The sequence below is a fragment of the Cyprinus carpio genome, chromosome A17 (genome assembly GCF_018340385.1).
Source record: "Cyprinus carpio isolate SPL01 chromosome A17, ASM1834038v1, whole genome shotgun sequence".
Lineage (NCBI taxonomy): Eukaryota > Metazoa > Chordata > Actinopteri > Cypriniformes > Cyprinidae > Cyprinus > Cyprinus carpio.
The window spans coordinates 6226488-6250958 of NC_056588.1; the positions used below are offsets into that span (position 1 = coordinate 6226488).

The window sequence follows — 24471 nt, forward strand, 5'->3', positions numbered from 1 at the left end:
TATGTAAGTGTCTGTGCAATTTATTTCAAAACTGGCAAGACATTGGTATTCCAACAGTTTTAGTCCATCCAGAAAAGACACATTTACGAATATTATATGAAATGAATGTGCATCTCATTTTAAATCAAGTAAATGGCCATATCAAAAGGGAAAATAACAAACTCACAGTGATATATCAAGAACAGACGAATGGGTTATTTTCACATGCTCTTCTGTTGAGTGTCTTGAAAAATTTAAAAGGAGAAATACTGTGAAAATAGCTCTTGTGTTTGCTGTTCTTTTGGTGCAACAGTTGAATCCTCAGTCTTACGACGGCTGCACAAAACACAGAAAAGTCAAACACAACCAGTTACACTGCAGCAACATTAAAGGAAAGTCAATTCGCACATCTTAATCAAACACTTTCACATTGAGTTGCTACTTTATTGCAGGATGATACTATCTAAAAATAGCTATACTTGTGAACAGTGGCCGCAAAAAGTATGTGAACACTTAAGCAACCCTTTGAATGTTATAAAGAAAGATTAGAAGTGGCATTTATGTCAAAGAAAGATAGCACAGACATGTTTCAAGCAAAACATTTCACAAAAAGCAGGGTTTAAATGATAATACAACAAACATACTGCTCAAAATTGAGACTTAATATATTTGGATCAGCAATTTTATTTGTGCTTTGTTGAATGGGGACGCTATTTAAAAACTTGCTCCAAATGAAGGGCCTTTTCATATGGCCATTGACAAAGTGTACATACAGTGTAAAATTACATTTTTGAAGTTCAGGCATTCTGCATTTTTTATGAAGGTAAATTTAAGACTTTTTGATACCAAGTGAAGAAAGGAATAAACTGAATCGAACGCAATACGCTAATATTATCTCAACTGTTGGTTAAAAGTAATTGAACACACTATTTTTGAAAAGTAAAGTTAATAATGAGGAAATATTGGTAGATATTAAAATATTTTGAGTTAGATATGGCAAAACATCCAATTCATAAGTGTCTAAATATTTTTTGTGGCCACTATACACGTGTATTTACATTATTTCCCTATAGTAGTCAATATTATAGTCAAGTAACCTTTGCTTTTTTTGGTGACAGTAGGAATGATCCTAAAATTTGATGTCTGTTTCTACTGCAGCACGCAGTGCAGTATCTCTTGACCAATAGGAAGCTGCCTTCCTTGTTCAAGCATCAAATGAATCACAGGCACCATGCTGAACTATTTCCTTTTAAAATGATAAATAAAATATGCCCCTCTACCAGAAACGGTCTAATATTATCTCTCAGCCCAAAGTTCCTGTGCTTGATTTTCACTAGACAAGAAATACCAAGAATAACTGTGCATCATTTGAACAGCTCATTTTTAAAACCACAAAATGCATGAAATGTGAAGGGCAGAGTACGGCTAATGGGCGGAGCCATACTCGTGACTGCTATGTGATGACAAGTGATGACATCAACTGCATGCTCACGTTGGCATTCCAATGCCATTGTGTGATCACACACAGTTTATGTGAACTTTCAGTCCGATTTGTGATTATTCTTATCAAACTGGACACAATAAGGACATTGGTACATACAATTTATCATGCACATCAAAGTAGCATGAAGTACAAAAATTTAAAATGTGTGCCATTTGCTGGCAAGATGCATTGAGTGTGACGAGCATACCCACAATTCACTGGGACACACATAGCCGTGTTCTCGTATCAAAACGTCCAATAAACAGACAGACTGACGGTTTTTCTACTGTTAGGACTGAGACCGTGTGATCCGACCAATGGCAAGACAGTTCTGTGGTTTTAAGCATGTCTCTTGTGAGGACAAGGACGTCTCGGACAATCTCACCTCCAGGTGGAGTCGGCCTGAGGCGGAGGGGTTGGAGGGGGTGGAGGATTGTTAGATCTGAGCTCATGGTGGTGAATGGGGGAGTTGGGGACAGACTCTAGGCAAGCAGGCGGAACCGAGCCGCCCGCCATCCCTTCTGCCGCAACAACGCTTAGGTTCGGAGAGCTGGCGATACTGTTGACAGGTTTTCTACTCTTATGCTACATTAAAAGGACACACACAGAAAGGGATTGTGGGAAGTCGGAGGTGATGGCGAATTGTAGCTTGAAGCTAAACGATGACAAGGTAATGAACAACATTTTGAATGCGAACAGAAATGACAGATTATAGCTCTGTTACAAAACCTAATGAGTTGACCGTCATAGACACAGTCCTAATTTTGCAATTAAATTAAATATAAAAACTTGTGACAGCAAGTATACTTCATAACGAAGGAAATCCCAGAATGCACTTCATCAAAAGCAGTTTCTGTAACTTAGCTGGTGACACTAGAAACACCAAGATCATTGGTTTGATCCACAGAAAACAAACAAACGGCTTACATATGTGGCGATGCCGAAAGTAAAAAATAAAGGTGAGAGAAATGTATATTACAGGTGAGAAAAATGTATTCGAAATTATTACTTTTATTAAGCAAAGGACGCATCTAATGTTAGATTCTTTTGGAACTGTGAAGAAGCTAATGCTGATGTAGGGTGCATTATATGGGTCACTTTTGACCTTTCATGTCCTATGTAGGCAGCACATTAGGTTTTGGAACAGAACTTATGATTTGGAAAGCAGGGTAGAACTGATGTTTGAACATGGATATAAGACACAGACAATGACAACCACACAAACACAACTTATGCAACAGAAAGTAAAAGAACAGTAGAAGGCTATAAAAAGTCTCTGCAGAATATCCCATTCCAGAGGTACCTCTGTAAAACACACGTCCCATAAGGCATAACCTTTGAAGTATTCTTTTATTGTATTCATGGATTCATGAACTGTAGAGATTGAGTGCTTTTAAAAAGGTTTATGGTTTGTGCCTTTTTTTTTACTATCATATCATATCCAATTTATGTGGACTTCAGAGGTATTCTTTTATCAGTGTGGCTGTATCTCTCTAACCTTTATAAGGGGGTTTATGACCCCAACATTGGGATTGGTGTTGAACACCTTGTTGAAGCCAGGCTCTCGATTCACCAGCTCCAGTTGATAAAACTTCTTGTCATCCTGGAACAAAGGAGGCACAGTCAGACCGAAAGGCCCTGTGCAGAAAAATCAATGAACTGATATTGACTTTTGTCTGAAGACATGTAATGCTTTGGGACAAAAAAAACAAAAAAAGCTATGTGGAAAAACAGTAGTACACATATTACTTTTAATGGGACGCTGCACCTCTATGGACCGTTGCTATGGATACTTACCACAAGTTTCTTGACCAGGGCTTCTCTCTCTGACACTATTTCTCTGAGCCCAGCAATCACCTGAAGGTCCTCTGGTCGGCTTTCTCTATTCCTGAACTTCTCCTCCGTACCTTCCAACCTGCTCATCCCACACACATACACATTAACAATTAAACCACAGTAAAAAGAATGGCTCTGTCATAAAACCTGTGACCTAGTCAACATGTTTAGACATCATAGGCACGGTGTTATTTTAGTATTTATATACGGTTATAGTTTTTATAGTATTTTACATTTTTCAGTTTAAGTTTTAGACATTTTGTTATTGCTTTTATGATTTAAAGTTTTTTTTTAGATTTATTTAGCTTTAACTGATTTTTATCTCAGTTTTATTTAAGTTTTATCTTTTTTAGTTTAGTAGTCATTTTTGTTGTTCAATTTATTTAAAATTTTTTAAACTAACATTTATATTTTATTTCATCTTCATTTCTGTTACAATTTTATTAGTTTTAGTATTTTACAATAGCAACACTGCATTGGCATGCTTTTGATGTGAAGTTTTATAAACAATCAGAGTGATTACATCGCCAAAGTTCATTATTTTGCTGTACTGTTGGTTGCTAGTAAATGTTCCCCTAAGACCCCAAGTAAACTCTTTTTCTTAATTCTCGTTACTAGCCATCTCTGTCCCTTATGCTGCTTCAAATCATCAATTTTCAACAAAAATGAATGACTTTAGGCCACTTTCCTGCTTCATATTGCAATCAGTGTGAACGCTCCTTTAGGCAAAATCACATATCCTTCACGTTTAATACAATCCAAGAATGCACTGCTACGAGCTCAGTGAATATTTGCATTCAAGAAGGCCAACAACAAATTTTGTTAAAAATAGTTCCATCTAATGAAATTTTTCAGCTAATATATGTTATGCAATTTTGTTTGCAAAGTGACATGCTAATGTCAGACTATACTGCAATATTTTAATAAGCATAAAAATACTTAGAACATTATCCCCTTAGTTTCACAGACAAGGCTTAAGCCTAATGCCAGACTAAAATCTAAGTCCGAGCTGTTTCAACTGAAAGAAACTTGCTCTGACTGATCCTAAAATACATCAGTGCCTCTATTTTGTCTCAAAATGCACACCAGTAATGTTTTTTCTAAGGCACGTTTATAAAAAATTATTTAAATATTATTTTATATATTTTTTTATGGATTATTATTGGATTTGTTTAAGTTATGTTTTTTAATGCAGGCCTATGTGTGGAGCACGGCCGTGATCTAATTACATTTGAGGTACCATTTTAACCTTAGAAGACCCAATTGTTAGGATACTGTATTAGAAATCAAGGCAGCATCAGGTTTTGAAATGGAGCTAATGTGATTCAACTAGCTGTCTTCTGAAATATTCACGAGGATATTACATTGAAATGATGTGTTTTGATATTCAATTCAATTTGATATTCAATCAGTGACCGAGAAAAAGGGACTCACAGAATCTGCAGAGCAGAGATCTTGTCTTTTAGCAGCTCCTGAGCTTTGTTAAAATCTGACAGCATGATCTGGGTCTCTCTGTTATGAGAAGCATTCAGCTCTTCAATCTCCCTCTCGAGGCGCTTAGAGAGATCCTGTTCATGAGCCCTACATCGAATAAAATCATTTAACATATGCAAAACAGTTGGTCCATTTACACACAAATCAGAGTTCTTTAATGGCATCAATGGTTCCACAAGGAACCTTTAACATCAATGGAACCTTTCCATTGCACAAAAGGTTCTATAGTGGAAAAAGGATCTTCAGATTATTAAATGTTCTCCACCCTCAGAAAGAAAAGGTTCTTTTTAAGAACTGTTCACTGAAAGGTTCCCAAAATGGTTCTTTACTGTCTGGCACTGCTGTGAAAACCCCCTTTTAGAACTTTTATTTTTAAGAGTGTAGAGTCTACAACTAGAGCAAAGGCTCTAGACAACAAACACATTCAAATTGATTTCCCTCTGAGGCGCACAAGCTCACTTATTTATTACAACAAATTCCCTCAGTTCCCCAAAGAATGTGATCTCTTTTCATGAAAGCCAGAAATGAACTCATTTTGAATGAAACCAAATGAAATTTGTTTGTATATATCTGCCAGACACCTCCACTGACCTTGACACATTTATATCGCTGGAACAGAAGAATAAGATGATAATGAGTCAGAGAGCTCTGCCTGAAGGCTGTGCGCTTCTGCGTGGGAAATGGCTCCGTCTGCTTTCTTCTCACATTAAATTAGCTTCTGGTTCAGCTAGACCGACCTTTAGGGTTTTATAATTTAATAGCTGATGAAAGCCAAAAAATATTCTACACACGCATAAGATGTCAGTTGCTCTTTTTTGCATAAAATGAGGCTACCAAAAACCGGGATAATGGTAATGTTCACCATTTGTATTCCAACCTTAACATGAAAGTATTACTGTAAGCACTGCAATTTCCTGTTTCTTTATGTTTCTGGCTTTACTGACAGAGATAAGAAGAGAAGACCAGAAGTGATGAGGAGAAAGGGACAAACACGATCAAAAGGTGAAGCAAGATCTTCGGTTGCTTGACTGAGTGCCAAGTCATGTAACTGACAGCCCAATAATTTCTAGAGGTTAAAACAGTCTGATAAAAGGTTAATACATCCTCACTTATGTTAATAAGTTGGTACCTGATATGCAGATTGGCCTCACTGCGCACCCGCAGAATTTCCTTCCCTTTGAGCTCCAACTCCTTGGTCAAGGTGCTGATGGTCTCATTGAGCGAATGGATTTCATGGTCCAGATCGGCGATCCGATTCTTCCTGCAGCTCACCTCCTGCCTCAGGTCAGATATACGCCCTAGGAGGTCTTGTTCCTGGAGAGGCCATCCACAAAAATGTTATATGGTTATAGACTTTAAAAAAAGGATGACTGTGTCTCTCAACGAGGCGGCCAGACCTCCTGCCAGACCCAGGAGCTTTCAAAACATGTATATAGGTCGCATTAAAAGATATTCAACTGTGCTGAAGTATTAACTGAAGTGAAACGAACATGAGAGAGTGGGACTATGAGTATGTATTAGAGAGACAGACAGAGAGGGGGATTATGAATCAAATATGAAAATGGAAAAGGGGTGTAAGTCACGGTGAGAGCTCTCCCATAAATCAGAATTCATTACCTCATTTTTTATTCATCGTGGTTATTCTTCAAATTTCTACAAAGTGCAGCTTAGCTTAGAGGCATTTTAGAATAGCCTGGCACTTCTTTGACCTCTCAGTCAGATTCAAGCCTTTCTATTGTGAGAAACCACAACCCTGTTTGAAACCAAGGGCACCCGTGTGGCATCTGGATTTATCCAAACACGTAGGAAGTTCTTGACCTCCACACTGGGTCCCCCATTCAAATGTGGGATTTCAGTATTCTCTTTGTTTTCATTAGTGGTCACTATTAGTATCGATCAAACTTAAAGGAATAGTTCATCCAAAAATGGAAAGTCTGCCATCATTTATTCACCCTCATGTGGTTCCGAACCCGTGTGACTTTCCTTCATCATGAAAAATGTTGAATCCAAAAACATCAGACCCCAGTGACTTTCATTATATAGACAAAACAGCACTGATACATTTTTCAAAGTATATTACAAAGTCATAACAAATGATGACAGAGATCTTAACAAACCACTAGCTCTGAACAGAGTATTATTTAAATACTATTTTAATACTAGTTTATTAACATTCTAAATTTGCTTTTATATTTATTGTTTATATATATATATATATATATATATATATATATATATATATATATTTATTAGCTACAAATCATTTTTATTTCAGTGTTAGTTTTTATCAATATTAGTATTTCAACTTTCAAGCCAAAAGCAGCATTTCTAATAGTTGTATTTCATTTTATTTCAGGTAATAAAAAACCTACATCAAACTACAGCATGTCCTGAACTGTTTATGCTGCAGACATAAATTATGTCTGTGGGCAAAAAAAAAATATTTTTATTTAAAAAAATACAATGTTTTAATTGTTCAAATGTAAAAAATTAAAATCTTCAGAGTCTGAAAATTGAAGATACATTGAAATGTTTTGTTAAGGCTCAAATGTTCTGCAAGGCATCAGAGTTTCCCGTGAGAGAAAAAGCTTCTTACTAAATGCAAAAATAGAGAAAATACAAGGTATTACCAGTAACCAGACGAAAGTGTAAGTCTCAACAAAAGTATAAATCAAAATATCTTTCTCTTTTGGAATGAATCAAGAGTCTGCATCCATCATCAACCCAAAATGGGAAGTCTGCTGCTGATACCTGCCATTTCTGTTGTGTTTAGCATCAATGTACAGTTATATCAAGCTTTGTAAATTTCAAAAATGCTCACATGTTCTTTGCAGCGCTCAATAGTGTCATCCAGCTCTCGTTTGGCCGCATTGTTCTCCTTGAAATGGACTTGTCGCAGGTGTTCGATGGCAGTAGCGTGGAGATGATTGAGCTCAGACCGCAGGGAAGCTACACAACATAAAAACAAACCCAGTACAAACCAAAGTCTACAACTTATTTTTTTGTATTAAGAGCTTACTAAGAGCCTAACTGTGGTATAATCGCTCTAGGGTGGTGACCAGAAGGTTGTAGGTTCAAACCCCTGCAGTGAGTGATCCATGAGCCATTATCATTGTACCCTTGAGCGAAAAGATTTGCTCTGTAATAAGTGCACTGCAAGTTGCTTTAGGATAAAAGCAGCTGTGAAAATGACTATTTACTTTCATGATAACAGTGTATATGAATATACTACAAGACTTTAATGACCCCATAAAAGGCTCTAATCTTTTAGGCTGGAGTGTGGTGCTGTAGTTAATGGGAGCGTATAACTCGTCTCACCCAGCATGGCTTTGCCCTCATCCTCCAGCTCAAAGCGCAGCGTCTGCAGCTCCTGGTCCGACTGCTGCTGAAGGATTTCCAGGGTCTGTCTGTGGGCTTCATTCAAAGTGTGTAACTCCTCTCTCTGTTCCTGTTCTAGACGCTCCTCAAGGTCCTACACAAATGCACAAGTACAGACGCAGAGGAATATAAGGCATAAAAATACAGAAGCACACATCTAATGCATAAAACTAAAGAACACACTTGCATCTGAATGCAACATGATGCGATAGGAACAAAAGGTGTCAATGAGAAAACTAGATTTGTATTTAATGAAGGAAATGGCAGATCTTGCAAAAAAAAAAAAAAAAAAAAAAAAAGACAATGTTAAAATTTTAGGTAAGCTTAGGTTTTTGTCTGTGCATAAGTGAAGCACTGCTTTGTCACTGTTATTATTATTACAATTTAAAATAGCTGTTTTCAATTTTAATGTATTGTAAAATGTAATTTATTCCTGTGATTCAAAGCTGAATTGCAGCATTATTACCCCAGTCTTCAGTGTCACATGATCCGCCAGAAACCATTCTAATATGATGATTTGTTGGTCAAGAAACATTTCTCATTAATAACACTGTTGAAAAGTTTTGTGCTGCTAAACATTTTTGTAGAAACTGCGATACATTATAACCCCAAACCTTTGCACTGTAGTGTAAATATATTAAATATACTGAACAAAGAAAAGACTAATCACAGTTCATTATGCAAATGAAAGTTAAAATAAAACCCAATCACAATTTAGAATGTTACAATGACATTATCACTGCTGTTACATTATTGCAAGGCTGAACATTAATGCAACGCAAACAGAATCTTCTTTTACATTTTCAAAAAGGATTAAGACCAAAATACAAAAACAAAGTGTGGATCATAATTTGGAAATTCTGTGATTAATCATGCTTTTTTATATACTTTTTAGAGCCATAGCTTTAACTGTTAAACATAAAAACAAATGAGAACATGAATGCCATTTATTTCATATTTAAACATGTTCTCCTTAAATATGTTCTCCTTAAATATTACTTACTTACATACTTATTATGTTTCCACACAGCACCTTTAAATATAATAGTCTATACAGTATCTGACTTGGTATTGTAGGAAGGAGATCATCATATAGTATTAGAGAAGCCTTCATATTAAAAAATCTGAAAATCAAGCAATTTGTACTGAATTATTTAGAAATTTGTGAAGAAGACGAAGGACTAAGAGGATTTTCAATACAGTGGGTCAGTTACTAATAAGATGATGCTGTACAGTATTATCTAATTAGAGAATCATCCAGTTTTTTTTTTTGTTGATCAATCATTTTTTTTGTTGGTTTTTTTTTTTTATGCTGTTTTTTTGCTTGCTAATGCTTTTTTGGGAGGGAGGGGAGATTTTTTTAAGTAGTCCAACAGAGGAGCTATTGTATGATGTGGTAACAACCGCATTCAAGGGTTGACATAAAAGAATCGAGATGAAAGCAACTATTAACGTTTTTTTCATTACTTGGTAATCCAAAAAATGTGGGCAAATCAGCTTAAAGAAGCTTCTTTCTTGGCCACAGTGCAAGGCTGAGCGAGATGGAGAAAAGCCTGTTTGATTCTGCATCATGTGTCTGCTTCAAGTGTCTGGGCTTGCTATCTTAAAATATTCTATGTAATGCACAGTTTTGAAATGAAACAACAGCTGCGCTTTTCTGGATGAGAAACATGTTTTCATATGCAAAATGTGTTTTAGAAGTAGACTGTAGACAAGCAAGGACAAAAAGAAGGGTAATTTACCATATGGAAGTCATGCACAGTGGAGATTCTCAGTGTGGGGTGATAATGCAGGGGTGACAAATCCAGAGAGTAAAGGAAACAGACATGTACAGTACTATGAAGGGGAAAAGGAGACAGTGAAGGTGATAATCATTACAGGATGAATACAAATAGATGAAAAACAGATGGCATATACACTACCATTCAAATGTCTGGGGCCAGCAAGATTTTTTAAAAAATAAATAAACACTTTTACTCTGCAAGGATGCATTTAATTGATCAAAAGTGACAGTAAAGGCATTTATAATGTAATTAAAGAATTTTATTTTAAATAAATTATGTTCTTTTGAACCTAATGTTCAAAAAAGAATCTTAAAAAAATCAGCACAACTGTTTTTAACTTTGATAATAAGAAGAAATAATATATATATATATTTTTCAAATCAGCATATTAGAATGATTTTTTTAAGGATCATGTGAAACTGAAGACCGGAGTAATGATGCTGAAAATTCCGCTTTGCCATCACAGGAATAAATAACACTTGAAAATATATTAAAATACAAAACATTTATTTTAAATTATAATAATATTGCACAATATTACTGTTTTTATATTAAAATCAAATAAATGCAGCATTTCGTAAAACATTAAAAAAACCTCCAAACTTTTGAACGGTAGTGTGTGATCAATTACGTATGCATGTTTTTAAATTAAAACAATAAAAATCCTCCATAAAAATATTAATCTAAAATTATAAAGTATAAAAAAACAAAATATAAAATGTTAAACTACAGTAATAAAGATCAAACCGTAATAATATTTACTATGAGACGTGATGTGTGAAGAAAACAGATAAATATCACAAACATTTCCAATCAGATCAAATTTTGTTAAATTATGCAAAGTGTGAACAATATTACTTAATCATGTAGAATGCATACAATACTAGCTAATTATTTATACTTTATACTAGCTATTTTATTCCAGAAATGTTCAAAGATATTTCTGAAAACATTTCAGTTATGTGTGGAAAATACTGGAAATACTTTCAGAAAACAAAAATGACAGAATTCTCCTGTGACGCATGTATATTCATTGTTGGGCATATGTGTTATAATATATTTATGTAAAAATTATTTAATAATATTTTTTAAGATTTAAGTTAAAAATTATTTTTTAAAAATTCTAAAATTCTAAATATTAATTGTATTGAATATGTAAATACTCAAACACTAGGGGGAGAGACAGAAGCTTCCTCTCCATGTGTCATTGTGTCTTTGCATTTGGCGTGTCTGTGTTTTTTTTTATGGTTCTCGTTTCATTGTGTTGATTTGTTGTGCTTTATGGGCAGCAGTGGGCTCTGCGTGTGCACCACTCTCTGTGCTGATGCTCCAGCGCCAGCTCCTGCAACTGCTGTGCCAGGTGCTCGCGCTCTTGGCTGAACTGCGCCTGCAATTGCTGCAGCGCGCTTTTCGACTGCGACATCTGTAGCTCCAGGCTCTGCTTCAGCAGCAGAGATATGTGACAAAAGAGAAACAGAGAACAGGTTGGTTCGAATGATTCATATAGAGTGCCCTAGGAGTTGGAGATTTTAATTTTTGTGGATGGATTTTTTTTGGGTGAAGGTAAAGCAGACAACAGTCGGAAAGACAGTAGCAGATATTTTGAAGCCAAAAAAGAAAAATGGGGCATTGGGATTTGGATTTAAAGTCACTGCAACAACAAGAACAAGAATACTGACTTAAAAATAATTTGTCACATCAGTAACCATGGGACATGTGTCATTATGCTGAGAATGAAAAAATGACAATGCCACAAGCAATCTGAAATGTAATCCTTTCAGAAATAGCTCAGTATTACAGATAAAATATGACATCAACTGCATGCAACATGCTATTACAATAATTTTGACTGCTGTCTTTCGGTTGAGATTCATCATCAGTTTTATGCAAGTAAAATACATTAATTTAGATCTGCTCAGCGGTATTTCCTGAACTACCCCAGGATACCATAAATGAGAAAAGTAATATAATCTAAAGTGCTAATCTACAAAAAGAATAATGATCTTAATCTTCATATGATTCAATACATAAAAATGAGATAAGGCCTAAGATAAAGAAATAATAAAGAAAGCAAATAAACAGGAGATGGCGAGCAAATCTCTGCATGCAGCAAATGGTGGGCCAAAAATAGATACTGAGGCAATAAAATGAGGCCAAAACAAGAGGAGAGTGTTTCATGGCAGACTTCAGTGCCTGGACTACACTGCACTTGAATTCACACAGATTTTCTTGACAAACTGTTGAGGAACTTAAAATACAGGATTATTTGAGGTTGAGGGGACCACACTGGAGTTGATTTTAAATCCAATCTGTAACTTCTCTACAGACCAAAGTGAATCCGCCTTGAACTATGAAGGAAATAATATCTCACAGAGCCTTCATTACCTACAAGGAAAATGTGGCTAATTATTGTTTTTATAACTGTATAAATACAGAATTTATATAATTATTGTTTTCAAAATTACTGATATAATGGTCTATATTATGAATATTTACTGTTTTTTAATAAAAAAATAAAAAAAAATTAAATAAAAAAAAAGGTATCTAAATATCTGTCAATTAATTAAAAATGTAATTTATTACATCATTTAATCAGACGAATCATAGTTAAATCACATAGTAAAATTTTGAGAAAATGCCCCAAATAAAGATAATTATAAGACAATAATTTATTATGGCAGACAAAAGCGTCAGGGGCACTGACCCAAGGAAGCACTAAAGATAGACAACGAACATCAAGAGATGCTGACAGATGTCTGACACAGCAACTTTTACAGGCTCATGACATAAGTGACAGTGATGTGACTCTAGAGAGACAGACTACAGGAGGCAGGCTGTCACATGACAGAAAGTGCCAAACATGCAGAGCATCATTGTAAATGAGGACGCACACACTAGAGACTGTGTGTATTCTGCTTAAGTATCTTGACTAAGTATCTAGAATTTTCAGTCACACCAAGATTTCATGATATTGCACAAGACCAGAAAATCTTTGACAGCATCAGAATTTCAAAAAGAATATCATGTCAATCTTAACCAAATGGCGGATGAAATATGTTGACAGATACTTGGCTGACAGATACTCTAATAAGAATTACAGCTATGGGACTTACTATGGTCTCAGAAGTTATGTTTTTCCAAATTATTCAAGGAGACATTGCTCTTTTAAAATAAAAAAGGTATGTAGGTAATACTAATGCAGGTGCACTTTTGTCTGATTTGTACAATCATTTGCTACTTTTTTAACAGATGTTTGTTTCTTTTGTTTGGTTCCATGTTTTGTTTGTTCTTACAAATATTTGTTTTGTTACACTTCTGTTTGTTTTTCAAACACAGCTGTTTTTGCAACAAGAAACTTAAAACAAGAGTAAGTATACTTCTGGGGAAAAAGTTACAATAGTGTAGAATACAATCAATTTTTATTTTTACATTTCTGTTTTTATAAACATTTGTTTGATTTGCTACATTTTTTCTAACATTTGCTATCCTTTTTATAGATGTTTGTTTGTGGGGAATGTTACAAGCGTAACAAGTGTAACATTCACTTTTTGTTTTTAAAAACATTTGTTTTGATTTGTTACATTTTTGTTTGATTTTTACAAACGTTTGCTATTTTTTTAATGTTTTTTGTTTGGTTGCATTTTTAGTTTATCTTACAAATGTTTGTTTTGTTACAGTTTTGAAACAAGAAACAAGCGTACTTCTTGGAAAAAATGTTACAAGCATAAAAAGTGTAAAATACAAGATACAAATGTTTTTTTTTGTATTTTTAAAAATGTTTGTTTTGATTTGTTGCATTTTTGTTTGATTTTTTTGTTGCATTTTTAATTTGTTCTTACAAATGTTTGTTTTGTTACAAATTACAAGAAACCTGAAAACAAATGTACTTCTGTGAATTATTATTTTATTTTTTTTACAAAAGTGTGGAATACACCTCTGAAATATTGAATGTAGACAACAGGAATAAACGGCAAAACGTCACTTCTGTGACCTTCCGTTACCTGTTCCAGGAGGTCCTCGACTTTCCTCTGCCAGCTCTCCCTGGCTGCCATCAGCTCCAGGTCTCTCTGCTGGGAAAGTTGTGTCAGGGTCACCTGTTTCTCTGCCTGATGTTCAGCTGTGAGCTCTTCCCGAAGACCCTTCAGCTCAGCCCTGAGAGGAAACAGAGAAACTCAGGGTAAAACTGACAGGATGAAACAAATACAAGGACACATTACTTAAACAGTGTGGAAGTGACTCTTAAAGTGAGATATTAAAATGTTAATTAGAACCACACAGATGTCTTCGTAACCTTCAGTTCACTGTATACTGTTTGCTGCTGTACCATTGTGCAGATTAGATGTTAACCTCTTACTCTTGTAATTAGCATATTTTAATCCAAATGCATGCCTGTGTAAGAGGATTTGTCACAGGTTTTGATGCAGGACAGACTGCTCCTATTTTAGATGTGATTTTTCGTGTGCACTCTCTAAAAACCCTGTGTACAGTCACAGTTTATACAATTTAATGCACTGTGCACTGACAAATCTCGCTCTGTTTTTAGCCTTGTCTTCTCTACAGTAATGCATGACTCATATGTTTCGTGCAGCACCTCAGAGCATCGGTCCACTTGAGATCCAGCTCCTTTGTGATTTTGTCCATTTTCTGTTTCTCCTCTGTTTTGATAGCGATGACCCTGGCTTCATGTTGCTGTTTCTGGGTCTCTATTTCCTCCTGTGAGCAGATAATAAGATAATGCAAGGAGAGAGCAGTTTCGGGTAGAGCTGATTACATAAATGTCGTCTTTAGACATGCAACCTCTTCCTGCACTTCGCAGGCTTTAGCACATAACAAAAGCGGCTGTTTTCGGGTGTCTTCAAAATTGAATGAGGCTTAATTTTTCTTTTAACATCTCTGCCACGCTCTATTATCCATCTCCTATTGCAGTGATTGCCACGCTAAATTCCTGCTTCTCCCTCTAAATGATGAAATGCGTCAGTGGTTTTCACGCTTCTAAAAGCGTGGAAGAACTTGAACATTTTATATCAACATCTCTAAACGCTTCTTCTATTTTTCAATCAGAATGAGAGACTGACTCAAAATGCATGTCATTTATAATAAATGGAGTAAAAAACAGTCGAGCACTTTACTTGTAGATCCGTGAGCAGGTTGCTCGTCTCTCTCACTCGTGCCCTGGTGGCGTCCAGCTCAATGAAAAGCTTTTCTTGGCTGTCTTTAAGACAGGAGATGTGGTTCTCAGCAGTATCAAGATTTTTTTCACTCTCCTTCACAAGATCCTTCAAATGAGACACCTGAGAAAAGCCACAAAGACAGTCAAACACATTTATAAAATTACAAAATGGAGGTCATTCTTACTATGTAGTAGATTCCCTTACATACAGTATATGTCTTGATAAAAAAATATTCTAAACCTCTTGGTTGGCCATGTTGAGCTTGGTAGTGAGTTCCTCTCGTATGGTCTCCAGTTGCTGTTGCAGGTGGTTTCTCTGCTCTTCCAATGACAGACGCCGGATATCAAACTGTTGTCTCATCTCCTGGGAAAGTAAAAAGAAAAAGAAAACATCAGAAAAGCCATAGTAGCCCAACGATAAGAGGTGAAACCAGACAGTAGGACAATCTGCTGCTGACAGATGGAGTCTTTTTCAATTTAATTACACAGGAGCTGTAAAAAAGCTTTGTTGAGCACAAAGAGGTTTTCAAACAATTAAGTGACGTGATTTTCATGAGATGACAAGAAGATTAGTCTCAATACTTGTCGTGATTGAGAGCTATCTTTATGGAGTGCCACAAAAACAGTGGGAATAATATCACTGTCACATTGTCATCACTGCAATGAGAAACGGCTGTTTGCATAATCAAAACTACTCAACCAGGAGCAGAAAATGTAATTTGGCATAGCTCTCAGGGTTTCAATAGATGATTTGGGAAAAGTGGTAATCCACCGGTCGTTTTTTAATAAGACTAAATATTCATATACTTAATTTGTTTTGCATTAAGATGTTGCAGCTTATTTTTATTAAACAGAACACAGAGAATAACAAAAATCAAAAGAGAACACAAGGGAATGAATATCTAATGTGAAAATGCTAATGAAGCAAAAACATAAAGCTCATTATAGATCTAAATTCATATACACAAATATTCATATTAACATGAAAGGTTCACCCACAAATTAAAAAATGCAGGAAATTTATTCACCCTAGGTCCATCCAAGAGATGAGTCTGGAGAAATTTAGCATTACTTAAGTATGATCCTCTGCAGTAAATGGGTGCCATCAGAATGAGAGTCCAAACAGCTGATAAAAACATCACAATAATCCACAAGTAATCCACACGACTCCAGTCCATTGTGACGTGAAAAGCTGTGTGTTTGTGAGCAAGTGATGTAATGCTAAATTTCTCCAAATTTTGTTCTGATGAAAAAACAAATATTGGCTGGCCTTAAGGTTAGTACACTTTTAGCATATTTTTATTTTTAGGTGAACTATTCCTTTAAGAACTAAATCCACAGTAAAAAAAAATTAAATTCTTACACTGAGCAACTGGTTCTTCTCTCTCTCAGCGGCACTGCGAGCACCTTCTTGTTGGACTCGGTGTTTCTCCTTGAGTTCCTCTAAGGATTCTGCTTGGCTTTCTTTCAGACAGGCCGTTTCCTCTTCGTATTTGGCCCTGATTCGCGCCAGCTCCATTTCATAGTTCTGCTTTTCCTCACAAAGCGACTGCCAAAACAGCACAGCTTCATTTACACTTTGTCAAGTCTCGATACCTTGTTTCGAATACCATGATAATTGTTTCCAATTGGCAGTGAGTGATTTCAAAATACTATTTAGCAACAGTTTGTGAACATCATATTTTACACGGATGATTATACAGTCCCAGTTTCAAGGATGTAACCAAATATTCAAGACTGAGGAGAGACTAAATGTAAAACTCAAATAATCTGTCAATGGAAAACCCTTATGCCTTTATTAAGCAATAATCTGAATATTGGAGTGGATATATCCCTCTGAATGTCTATGGTGTTGCATCAGTGTAACCTATTTTAGGACACTAAAAGGTGAAATAGACTATTGTTCAAAAACTTGTTTCTGAAAGAAGTCTCTTATGGTCACCAAGGTTGCATTTATTCATTTGACCAAAAACCAAAAATATTGCGAAATATTATTACAACTTAAATAACTATTTTTTATTTTAATATATTATAAAAAGTAACTTCTTCCTGTGATTACAATGCTGAATTTTCAGCAGCCATTTCTCCAGACTTCAGTGTCACATGAACCTTCAGAAATCCTTCTAATATGCTGATTTTGTGCTCAAGAAACATTTCTTATTACTATCAATGTTTTAAATTCTTGTGGAAACCGTGACTAACTTAGTAACTCCAAACCTTTGAATAGCAGCAACACTTTCTGCAACACTTGCAAAATCAATAAATGCTTCCAAACAGGTTTATTGTCTGCCTAATTTAAGAAAAAAGAAAAGGTGAAAAATGATTTACCTTCTCCAGGTTGAGGATCTTCTGTTGCTGTTGCTCTTCCAGTGTTTGAATCTGTTTCTGAAGTCTCTCTCTCTCCTCCTCCCGCTGTAGGATCTTCTCCTTCAGGCGGTTCTGCTCGGAGCCCAGGTCCCTGATAGTGGCCTCGTGGCTCATTTGGGTCGCTTGAAGAGAGCCTATCTGACCTGTTAATTAAATACATTGAGGAGTTTTGTTAATTTAATGCTTCCTCAAAAATAAATATGGCACATTATTTGTAGACATGAAGGAGTCAATCGCAAACATAAAAACTAAGAATTCAAGTGAAATTCAGGCAAAACAGAGCTAAATCCATCTCTGGCAAGCTATCATGAAACTGTAACCTCTCTAAACAAATCTCTCACACTGTAGCTTGAGTGATTCAGTGCAATATGCTGAAGAAAAATGCATTTCTTCATGACATTATTCTCACTGGCTTTGTGAAGGATTTCATTGGCCTGCTGCTGAACTCTATCTCTGCTTCCCTCCAGCTCATATTCTGTATCTTTCAGCTGCATCACCCAAATCTCTCCATCCTGTATGGCCTCTTCCAGCTGCTTATGTAACTCCTGTAAACAGGAAAAATACTTTTTTGAGATACAGTACATTATTATTTTTAAAAAAACATCTAAACTCACAAACTCATCTCAATGATGTTTATTTCAATTTCATTATATGCTGCAACCCAAGTACCCAAGACATTTTGTGTTTCTTCAACTATGGCCAATTTTGGCCCTGTGTAATATGTGTAATTATTGCACTTTTAATCAAATAAATGAAGCTTTGGTGAGCATAACGACTTCTTTCAAAAACATTCAAAAATCTTACTGACCACAAACTTTTGAATGGTAGTGCACAATCACGTATTCTTTAGATTATAGATATTAAAATGTGTAATATTTATGATAGGTTTACTTATTTAGATTGAAATTCTGTGTCTGGAAAAAGGGTAAAACAATAAAATCCAAAAAAAAGCATATTAAAAGTAATAAAGTTAAATTATGAAGACATTTTCAATATGACTGTAATATAACAGAAATAAAACAATTCTGACAGTTCTAATAATCAACTCAATAAAAGTGCCTAGAGTTGAAGAAACACTCTTTAATTAATGAATCTCCATGTACTGAAAATGTTCAAATCATTACCTTAATTGTGACTTCTGCATTGTTAAGAGATGCCTGCAGTCTGTTGGTCTTGTCCCTGCTCTCTCGCGCCTCATCCTGAGCTCTGTGGAGTTCAGCACGGAGTTTACAAAGGGTCCTCTGAAGAGCCGACTCCTGCACCTGAAACTCCTTCCTCAGTTCCACCTCCGTCCTCCTCCAGGCCAACAAGTTCTCTGTGGTGAGCTGCTGCGTTCGTCTCATGGCCTCCAGCTCACGTTCATAGAACCCCTGAGCCTTGCTTAGCTTGGCCTCGTACTCCTCTACCAACCGGACTTTGTCCTGCGTCAACTCCTCCACGCGCTCCATGAGCGACTCCAGCTCCGTACGATGCAGCTCAGCCAGTTTCTCCTGTTCCAGGCTGGAGGATGCACTCTGGTTCTGCTGGCTTTCCAGCAGCTCCTGAACTTCCTGTCGGTGGACCGACTTGAGCTCCTCCAACGCCCGGCGTTTCTCCTGCTCAAACTGGGCTTGCACCTGACTGAAGGAGCGCAGCTTCTCTTCGAACTCGTGCCGCATGTCCTCCACTTCACGGGACATGGACACCACACGTTGTGTGTGCTGGGCCTCTGTGCACAGCTGTGTGTCCTCCACGCGCTGCCGGTACATCTCGAACTCGGCCAGAGCTTGGCGCTTCATGTGTTCGTGCAGCTCCACGGATTCCTCCAGAGACTGCAGGCGCCGTTTCAGGTCGGCCTCGTCCCCGATCTTGCTCTTGTAGTGAAGGATCTTCTCCCGAGCCTCGGTCAGGATGTGCTGAACCTCCTCATCGTGGACATCTTTCAGAGATTGGATGGCATCTTCATGCTCATCGTTTTTTGTGTTGAGGGCATAAATGACCTGTGAGAAACACGGGTGATGAAGAATCAGTTTTTATACAGCTGCAGAAATTTGGAAAATGTTGCATCATTTCTAGACAGCGGCCTGTCTGTCTTTCATCTCATTCTCTCTAAAAACTGGTGAATAAGTCAGCCGTCAGCACCCTTAAAATCCGTGATTATGTGATCGGTCTTAATATTTACTGAAAACAGCAGCTGTAGTAAGATTTTTGAGGTTATTTCACATAGAATAATCCACTTATGAGTCATTTATAAACTTTAAAACTCGGAACCCTTAAAATCCGTGATCGCAGGGTAGCAAGGTATGGTATGTATGGTATGGATTTCTTTCTTTTGTTTATTATGTGGAAAAAAAAAGATATTTAGATATTTTTATAAAATTTTTATTTGTCCATACAATGAAAGTTGACCACATTAACTTCCATTGTTTATAAAATAGTTGTAGCATTCATTAAAAATATCTTCAATTGTGTTCCAGAGGTTTGGAAGTACATGAGGGTGAGGAAATTATGCTTTTCACAGTTGATTAATCACAAATAATTAACACAACTGTTTTGAATTACAAGTTTTTGAAAATGTCATGTTTAAATATGCAAATAAGGCATTGTCTAATTCAATATGCACTGATTTGAATACATTTCCAGAACAGAAATCTGAACATTGGATAAAGCCAGGTTCAAAATTCTTGTTTAATTTTCTTGACATTTTTGTGTTAAATAAAGAGGGGATTTTGGGTATCTCTTTTTATCTCTCTATAAATCAGAAAACATACGTCAAGAGCCATAAAAATAAGTTTTTAGGTATAAAATGTTAAATATATCAGGTGAATGATTTAAGAACAAACCCCTCTGTAAAAACAGTAAAACACAAAATATATTCAAGAGCCATAAAAAAACAAACAAAAAAAAAAAAACATTTTAAGCATTAAAGGTTAAATATATATCAGGTGAATGATTTAAGAACAAACCCCTCTGTAAAAACCTTCAGAATGTAGATATGGAAAAACTGGTACTATGTACTTGCTGTTGAAGTGGAGATTTCTGGCTCAGTGTATGAGAGAAAAACACATTTTGAGAAAATGGCATTTAAAGATATGTATTGTATTTGAAATCTACAGGTGCAAACAGATAAAGTATCATAAAATAGACACTTATATGTACATTTTGGATGTTTCCTTTCCACTAACCAGAAAGAAGGCAGGTTATGGAAACAAAATAGTATAAAATCTCAAAACTGACCAATGCATAACAACAAGGGTTTTGCCTGTAGTGTTTTGCTTAAAGCCAAGAAATATTCCTCTAAGCCACCGGTGTCCATCTTGCACACCTCTATAACTGTCTGGTTTAGTTCAGCCACCAAATCAGACATAAAAAATGTCAACAAACCGAGAATAACTGCACCAGGACATAGAGTGTACACCTCTAAAGTGACATAAAAAGGAGGAAAAATCATTATGGATCCAGCAGACCAAGGACACAACTTCTTTTGACCTCTGGCAGGCACCACAGGGCACTGGCAACCAAAAAGAAAAAATCTTTCCACAGGCCATTTCAATATAGTGCAGAACTCTCTTAAACATAATTAGGCAACAAAGATGTACATTTATATTTGTGCTATTTCAATACACTATATCAATTTTGCACATCCCTGTACAAATATTTAATGTCTATTTTTAGACTAGAAGTTTTTATGTATTTTCTTGCATACATAATATATATAGAGTGCTCAAAGCTCCTGTAAACCAAATCCAATTCCTTGTATTTCTATAAAACTCTTTCTGATCTGGACCAGGCTCTTAATTTAATAAACAAGTGTCAGTATTAAAAAAAATCCTTTTGGAGCCAACAGTTTTTCCAGCAAAGCATTTCATAATCATGACTCTCTTTCATTGTGGTTAAGAGTTGCACATCAAAGCAAGCGGCCTTCACTTGCTGCTCTCGCGCTGCTGTTCTCCTTTTCATCTTTAATTGATTCCTTTCTGTCGCATCCATGTTATTAACATACTGTAAGGATGCCCTATTCTGCACAACTGTAGTTATGGAAAGTAGCTCTACCTAGATTAAGAAGTGTATTAATATGTACCATGTCAGTTTCAAACTCATAAAACTGGGCTTTCCTGAACAAAGCTCCTCACCATAACTTACCATATTGAAGAAATGGATTAGATGTGAATTCAAATAAATTGTTTGGCTGCAGTCTAAAGAAACTTCAAAGGTACTTTTATAGATCAAAAACATACCTAACATTTAATTATCATGTTTATACTTCATGACTTTAGATAATCTAATAAGAACATATAAATACAATTTCAACTTCATAATTTATGCTCCAAAATAATTAACATTACTCCTATTTGGCACCTCATAAATAAATACAATTTTCACATTCTCTGATTAGTGCATACCAGTTTTAGTTTAGTATAAGTGAGATACTATTATAATTTTTATTCATATTTTGAATACATTTTTATTTTTACATTTTAATTTTAGTTAGTTTTAGTAATTTTTTTGTTTTTGACATTTATTTTTAAATATATGAATATAGTTTAAAGTTTTTTATATTTTGATTTAATTCAGTTAAAATGTATTTTAATTGTGACCTTTTTATGGTTTACAATAATACTATTGTATAATAACCTTGGTATACACAATATAGTTCATTTCATTTAGATTTTTTTGTTTTGTTTTTGAATATATATATATACATATACACATATACATACATATAAATTTACTTTTTTTTCTTTTTTTTTACAATGTGTTATTGTTGTGTTCAAGAAACATTACTAGAATGAATACCAGTCACATTTCTGTTAAATGCATGCATAATTTTGGTAAAATCTTTAAAAATATCAGCATGTTAGATTTTCCTTACATCGAAAAAACATATTAAAAGCATCCGACAGGAAATTAAGAGGTTAAATATTGTTATTGTTTTCACACATCTATTTCAGGGACTCTAAACAAAAAAACAGCAAAGGCAAAACACGCAAGGTCTTGAATCCAAAGCAAACATTGCTCTCATGTTGGGCATAAATAACACAATCAAATTAAATCAGAGGTAAAAACTAATATTATAAGGCATATGCACTTTTAATAAATGTGGATGTTAATAAACTAGACTGATTATTTCTGCATTAAAAACTCATTACGTAACATGCCTTGCTGAATTGTTTTTGCATAAATTAATCACAGATTAAATACAGCTAGCAAATTTTGTCTGGGATTATAAACAGATTTTTGCAGGAAAAAAAAACACTGCGGTGCAACAATTTCAATATGTAGGGCATCTTCTCTATAGGGGATAAGGATTAAATATCATGCAAAATCCTGTTTACAGTATATTCATATTAAAGTTGAGATAATAAAATAAAAGCAACGTGATCATACCTACCTTAGTGAGTTGTGCAATTTTTTTACTCATCTTCAGGTGCAGATCTTGAGTGTATTCCATGGTCAGCGCAGATTCGTAGAGTAAATGGCTGGCTGTGCAGGATGGACTGGTGCCTGATCCAGAAGCAGCAGCAGAAGCAGCAGCAGCAGCGGGAGAACTGATGCCCGGAGCAGCGCTGTACGACTGCTGCCAGCCCGTCCCCGTCCCCGTCGCCATCTTCACGTACTGTCACGATCCCAAATCCCTCGCAAGTAGGTTAAGGATGGTCCTGCGCCATCAGTATACCTGTCATCCATATGAATTCATGTAAACCCATCATGTTGTGTCTCTCTACGTGTCGATCAGCGACTGTTCACCTGACTCGCCACACAGTCAATATTTTTAGCGTCTGATATTAGCGCTACGTGACAGTTGTGGTTGTTAGTGGTCTACCTCAGTCAAGTCGTCAATGGCGGGAGATGAATGACAACGAACTGAGCGCTACAATGTAACACTCGAGCATCATCACATTCACGCGCAGTGGCGGATGCAGCGCGAGGAGAGAGGTTGTAAATGACGTCAGAGCAGTACCTCACACACAGCTTTTCTGCTGCAGATACGTGATATAAATACAAACGGGCCTATGAATTATAGACAAAACAATAACAAGAGCGAAGACACACCAACAAGTGTAGTTTGCTCATTTCAGGAGTGATGCGTTGTTTGGTGTGTCTATACAGGCAATAATATTATACAATGTATAAAATAATAAATATAATATAATATTTTTGTATAGTGTATTTATTGACAATATTAACATTTTTATAATTTTACTTTATTTATATATATATTTTTAGTTGTATCAACATAAAATTTCATACATTATCTTATATCATATTATATTATTGTGTATACAAAGTATATTCTCTTTATTATGGTTTTAATACATTTATTTGATTAAGATAACTCGTTTTTGTTTTTAACTATGTAAGTGTTTTGACTTTTATCTGCACTACATTAATGAAATATCTGAGACTTTTTACATATTTGTGTGTGTGTGTGTGTGTGTGTGTGTGTGTGTGTGTATGTGGTGTGTGTATATATATATATATATATATATATATCTATATATATATATATATATATATATATATATGAATATTATATATATATATATATATATATATATAGTATATACAAAAACATAGTGAAAATATTTTCACTACAAGTATCTAAGACTCATTATATATGTGTGTATGTATACATATATTTGATAAATTATTATATTAATTATGAATATATTATTTTTCTCTCTCTCTCTCTCTCTCACACACACACACACACACACACAGAGAGAGAGAGAGAGAGAGAGAGAGAGAGAGAGAGAGAGAATGATCCGATCAGCATAAATAAATTTGATTTATCAACGAAATCTCAAGTCACAGTCCTTTTTGACACCCTATGTGCTTGAGTATTTACTGCCACCTACTGGTGCGTGAATTATATGTTTTTACTGATGTTTACTACAACCAACCCATTTCAAATAAGCAAAAAGTACTTATTACCTATGTGATATTCAGAAAATGTTTACAATAAATTGCAAATTAATCTAAAAGGTGTGGTATGGGTC

General features: G+C 35.3%; 1 protein-coding gene across 1 annotated transcript; it reads right to left on the reverse strand.

The window, feature by feature from the left end:
- LOC109108354 (protein FAM184A-like) lies at positions 1 to 23411 on the reverse strand. Its single transcript, XM_042773381.1, has 19 exons — positions 22863 to 23411; positions 18616 to 19470; positions 17901 to 18036; positions 17453 to 17634; positions 16488 to 16673; positions 15366 to 15488; positions 15084 to 15245; positions 14546 to 14667; positions 13951 to 14106; positions 11268 to 11405; positions 9913 to 10042; positions 8111 to 8264; positions 7614 to 7741; positions 5922 to 6106; positions 4733 to 4879; positions 3260 to 3377; positions 2961 to 3065; positions 1848 to 2047; positions 1 to 315 (listed from the first exon to the last, which is right to left on the reverse strand). Exons 1-19 carry the CDS (start codon positions 23076 to 23078, stop codon positions 234 to 236), a joined length of 3525 nt encoding a protein of 1174 aa, XP_042629315.1. The 5' UTR covers positions 23079 to 23411; the 3' UTR covers positions 1 to 233.
- Between the last annotated feature and the right edge of the window lie 1060 nt (positions 23412 to 24471).

What these genes read in the sequence shown, in the direction of transcription:
- LOC109108354 (XM_042773381.1), bottom strand. Translation starts at nt 23,078, where the DNA reads ATGGCGACGGGGACGGGGACGGGCTGGCAGCAGTCGTACAGCGCTGCT. An exon ending in TCAACATGGCCAACCAAGAG is followed by an intron (nt 15,246 to 15,365) that starts GTTTAGAATATT and finishes GGCTTTTCTCAG; the next exon opens with GTGTCTCATTTGAAGGATCT. An exon ending in TCATAAACCCCCTTATAAAG is followed by an intron (nt 2,048 to 2,960) that starts GTTAGAGAGATA and finishes CTTTTAATGTAG; the next exon opens with CATAAGAGTAGAAAACCTGT.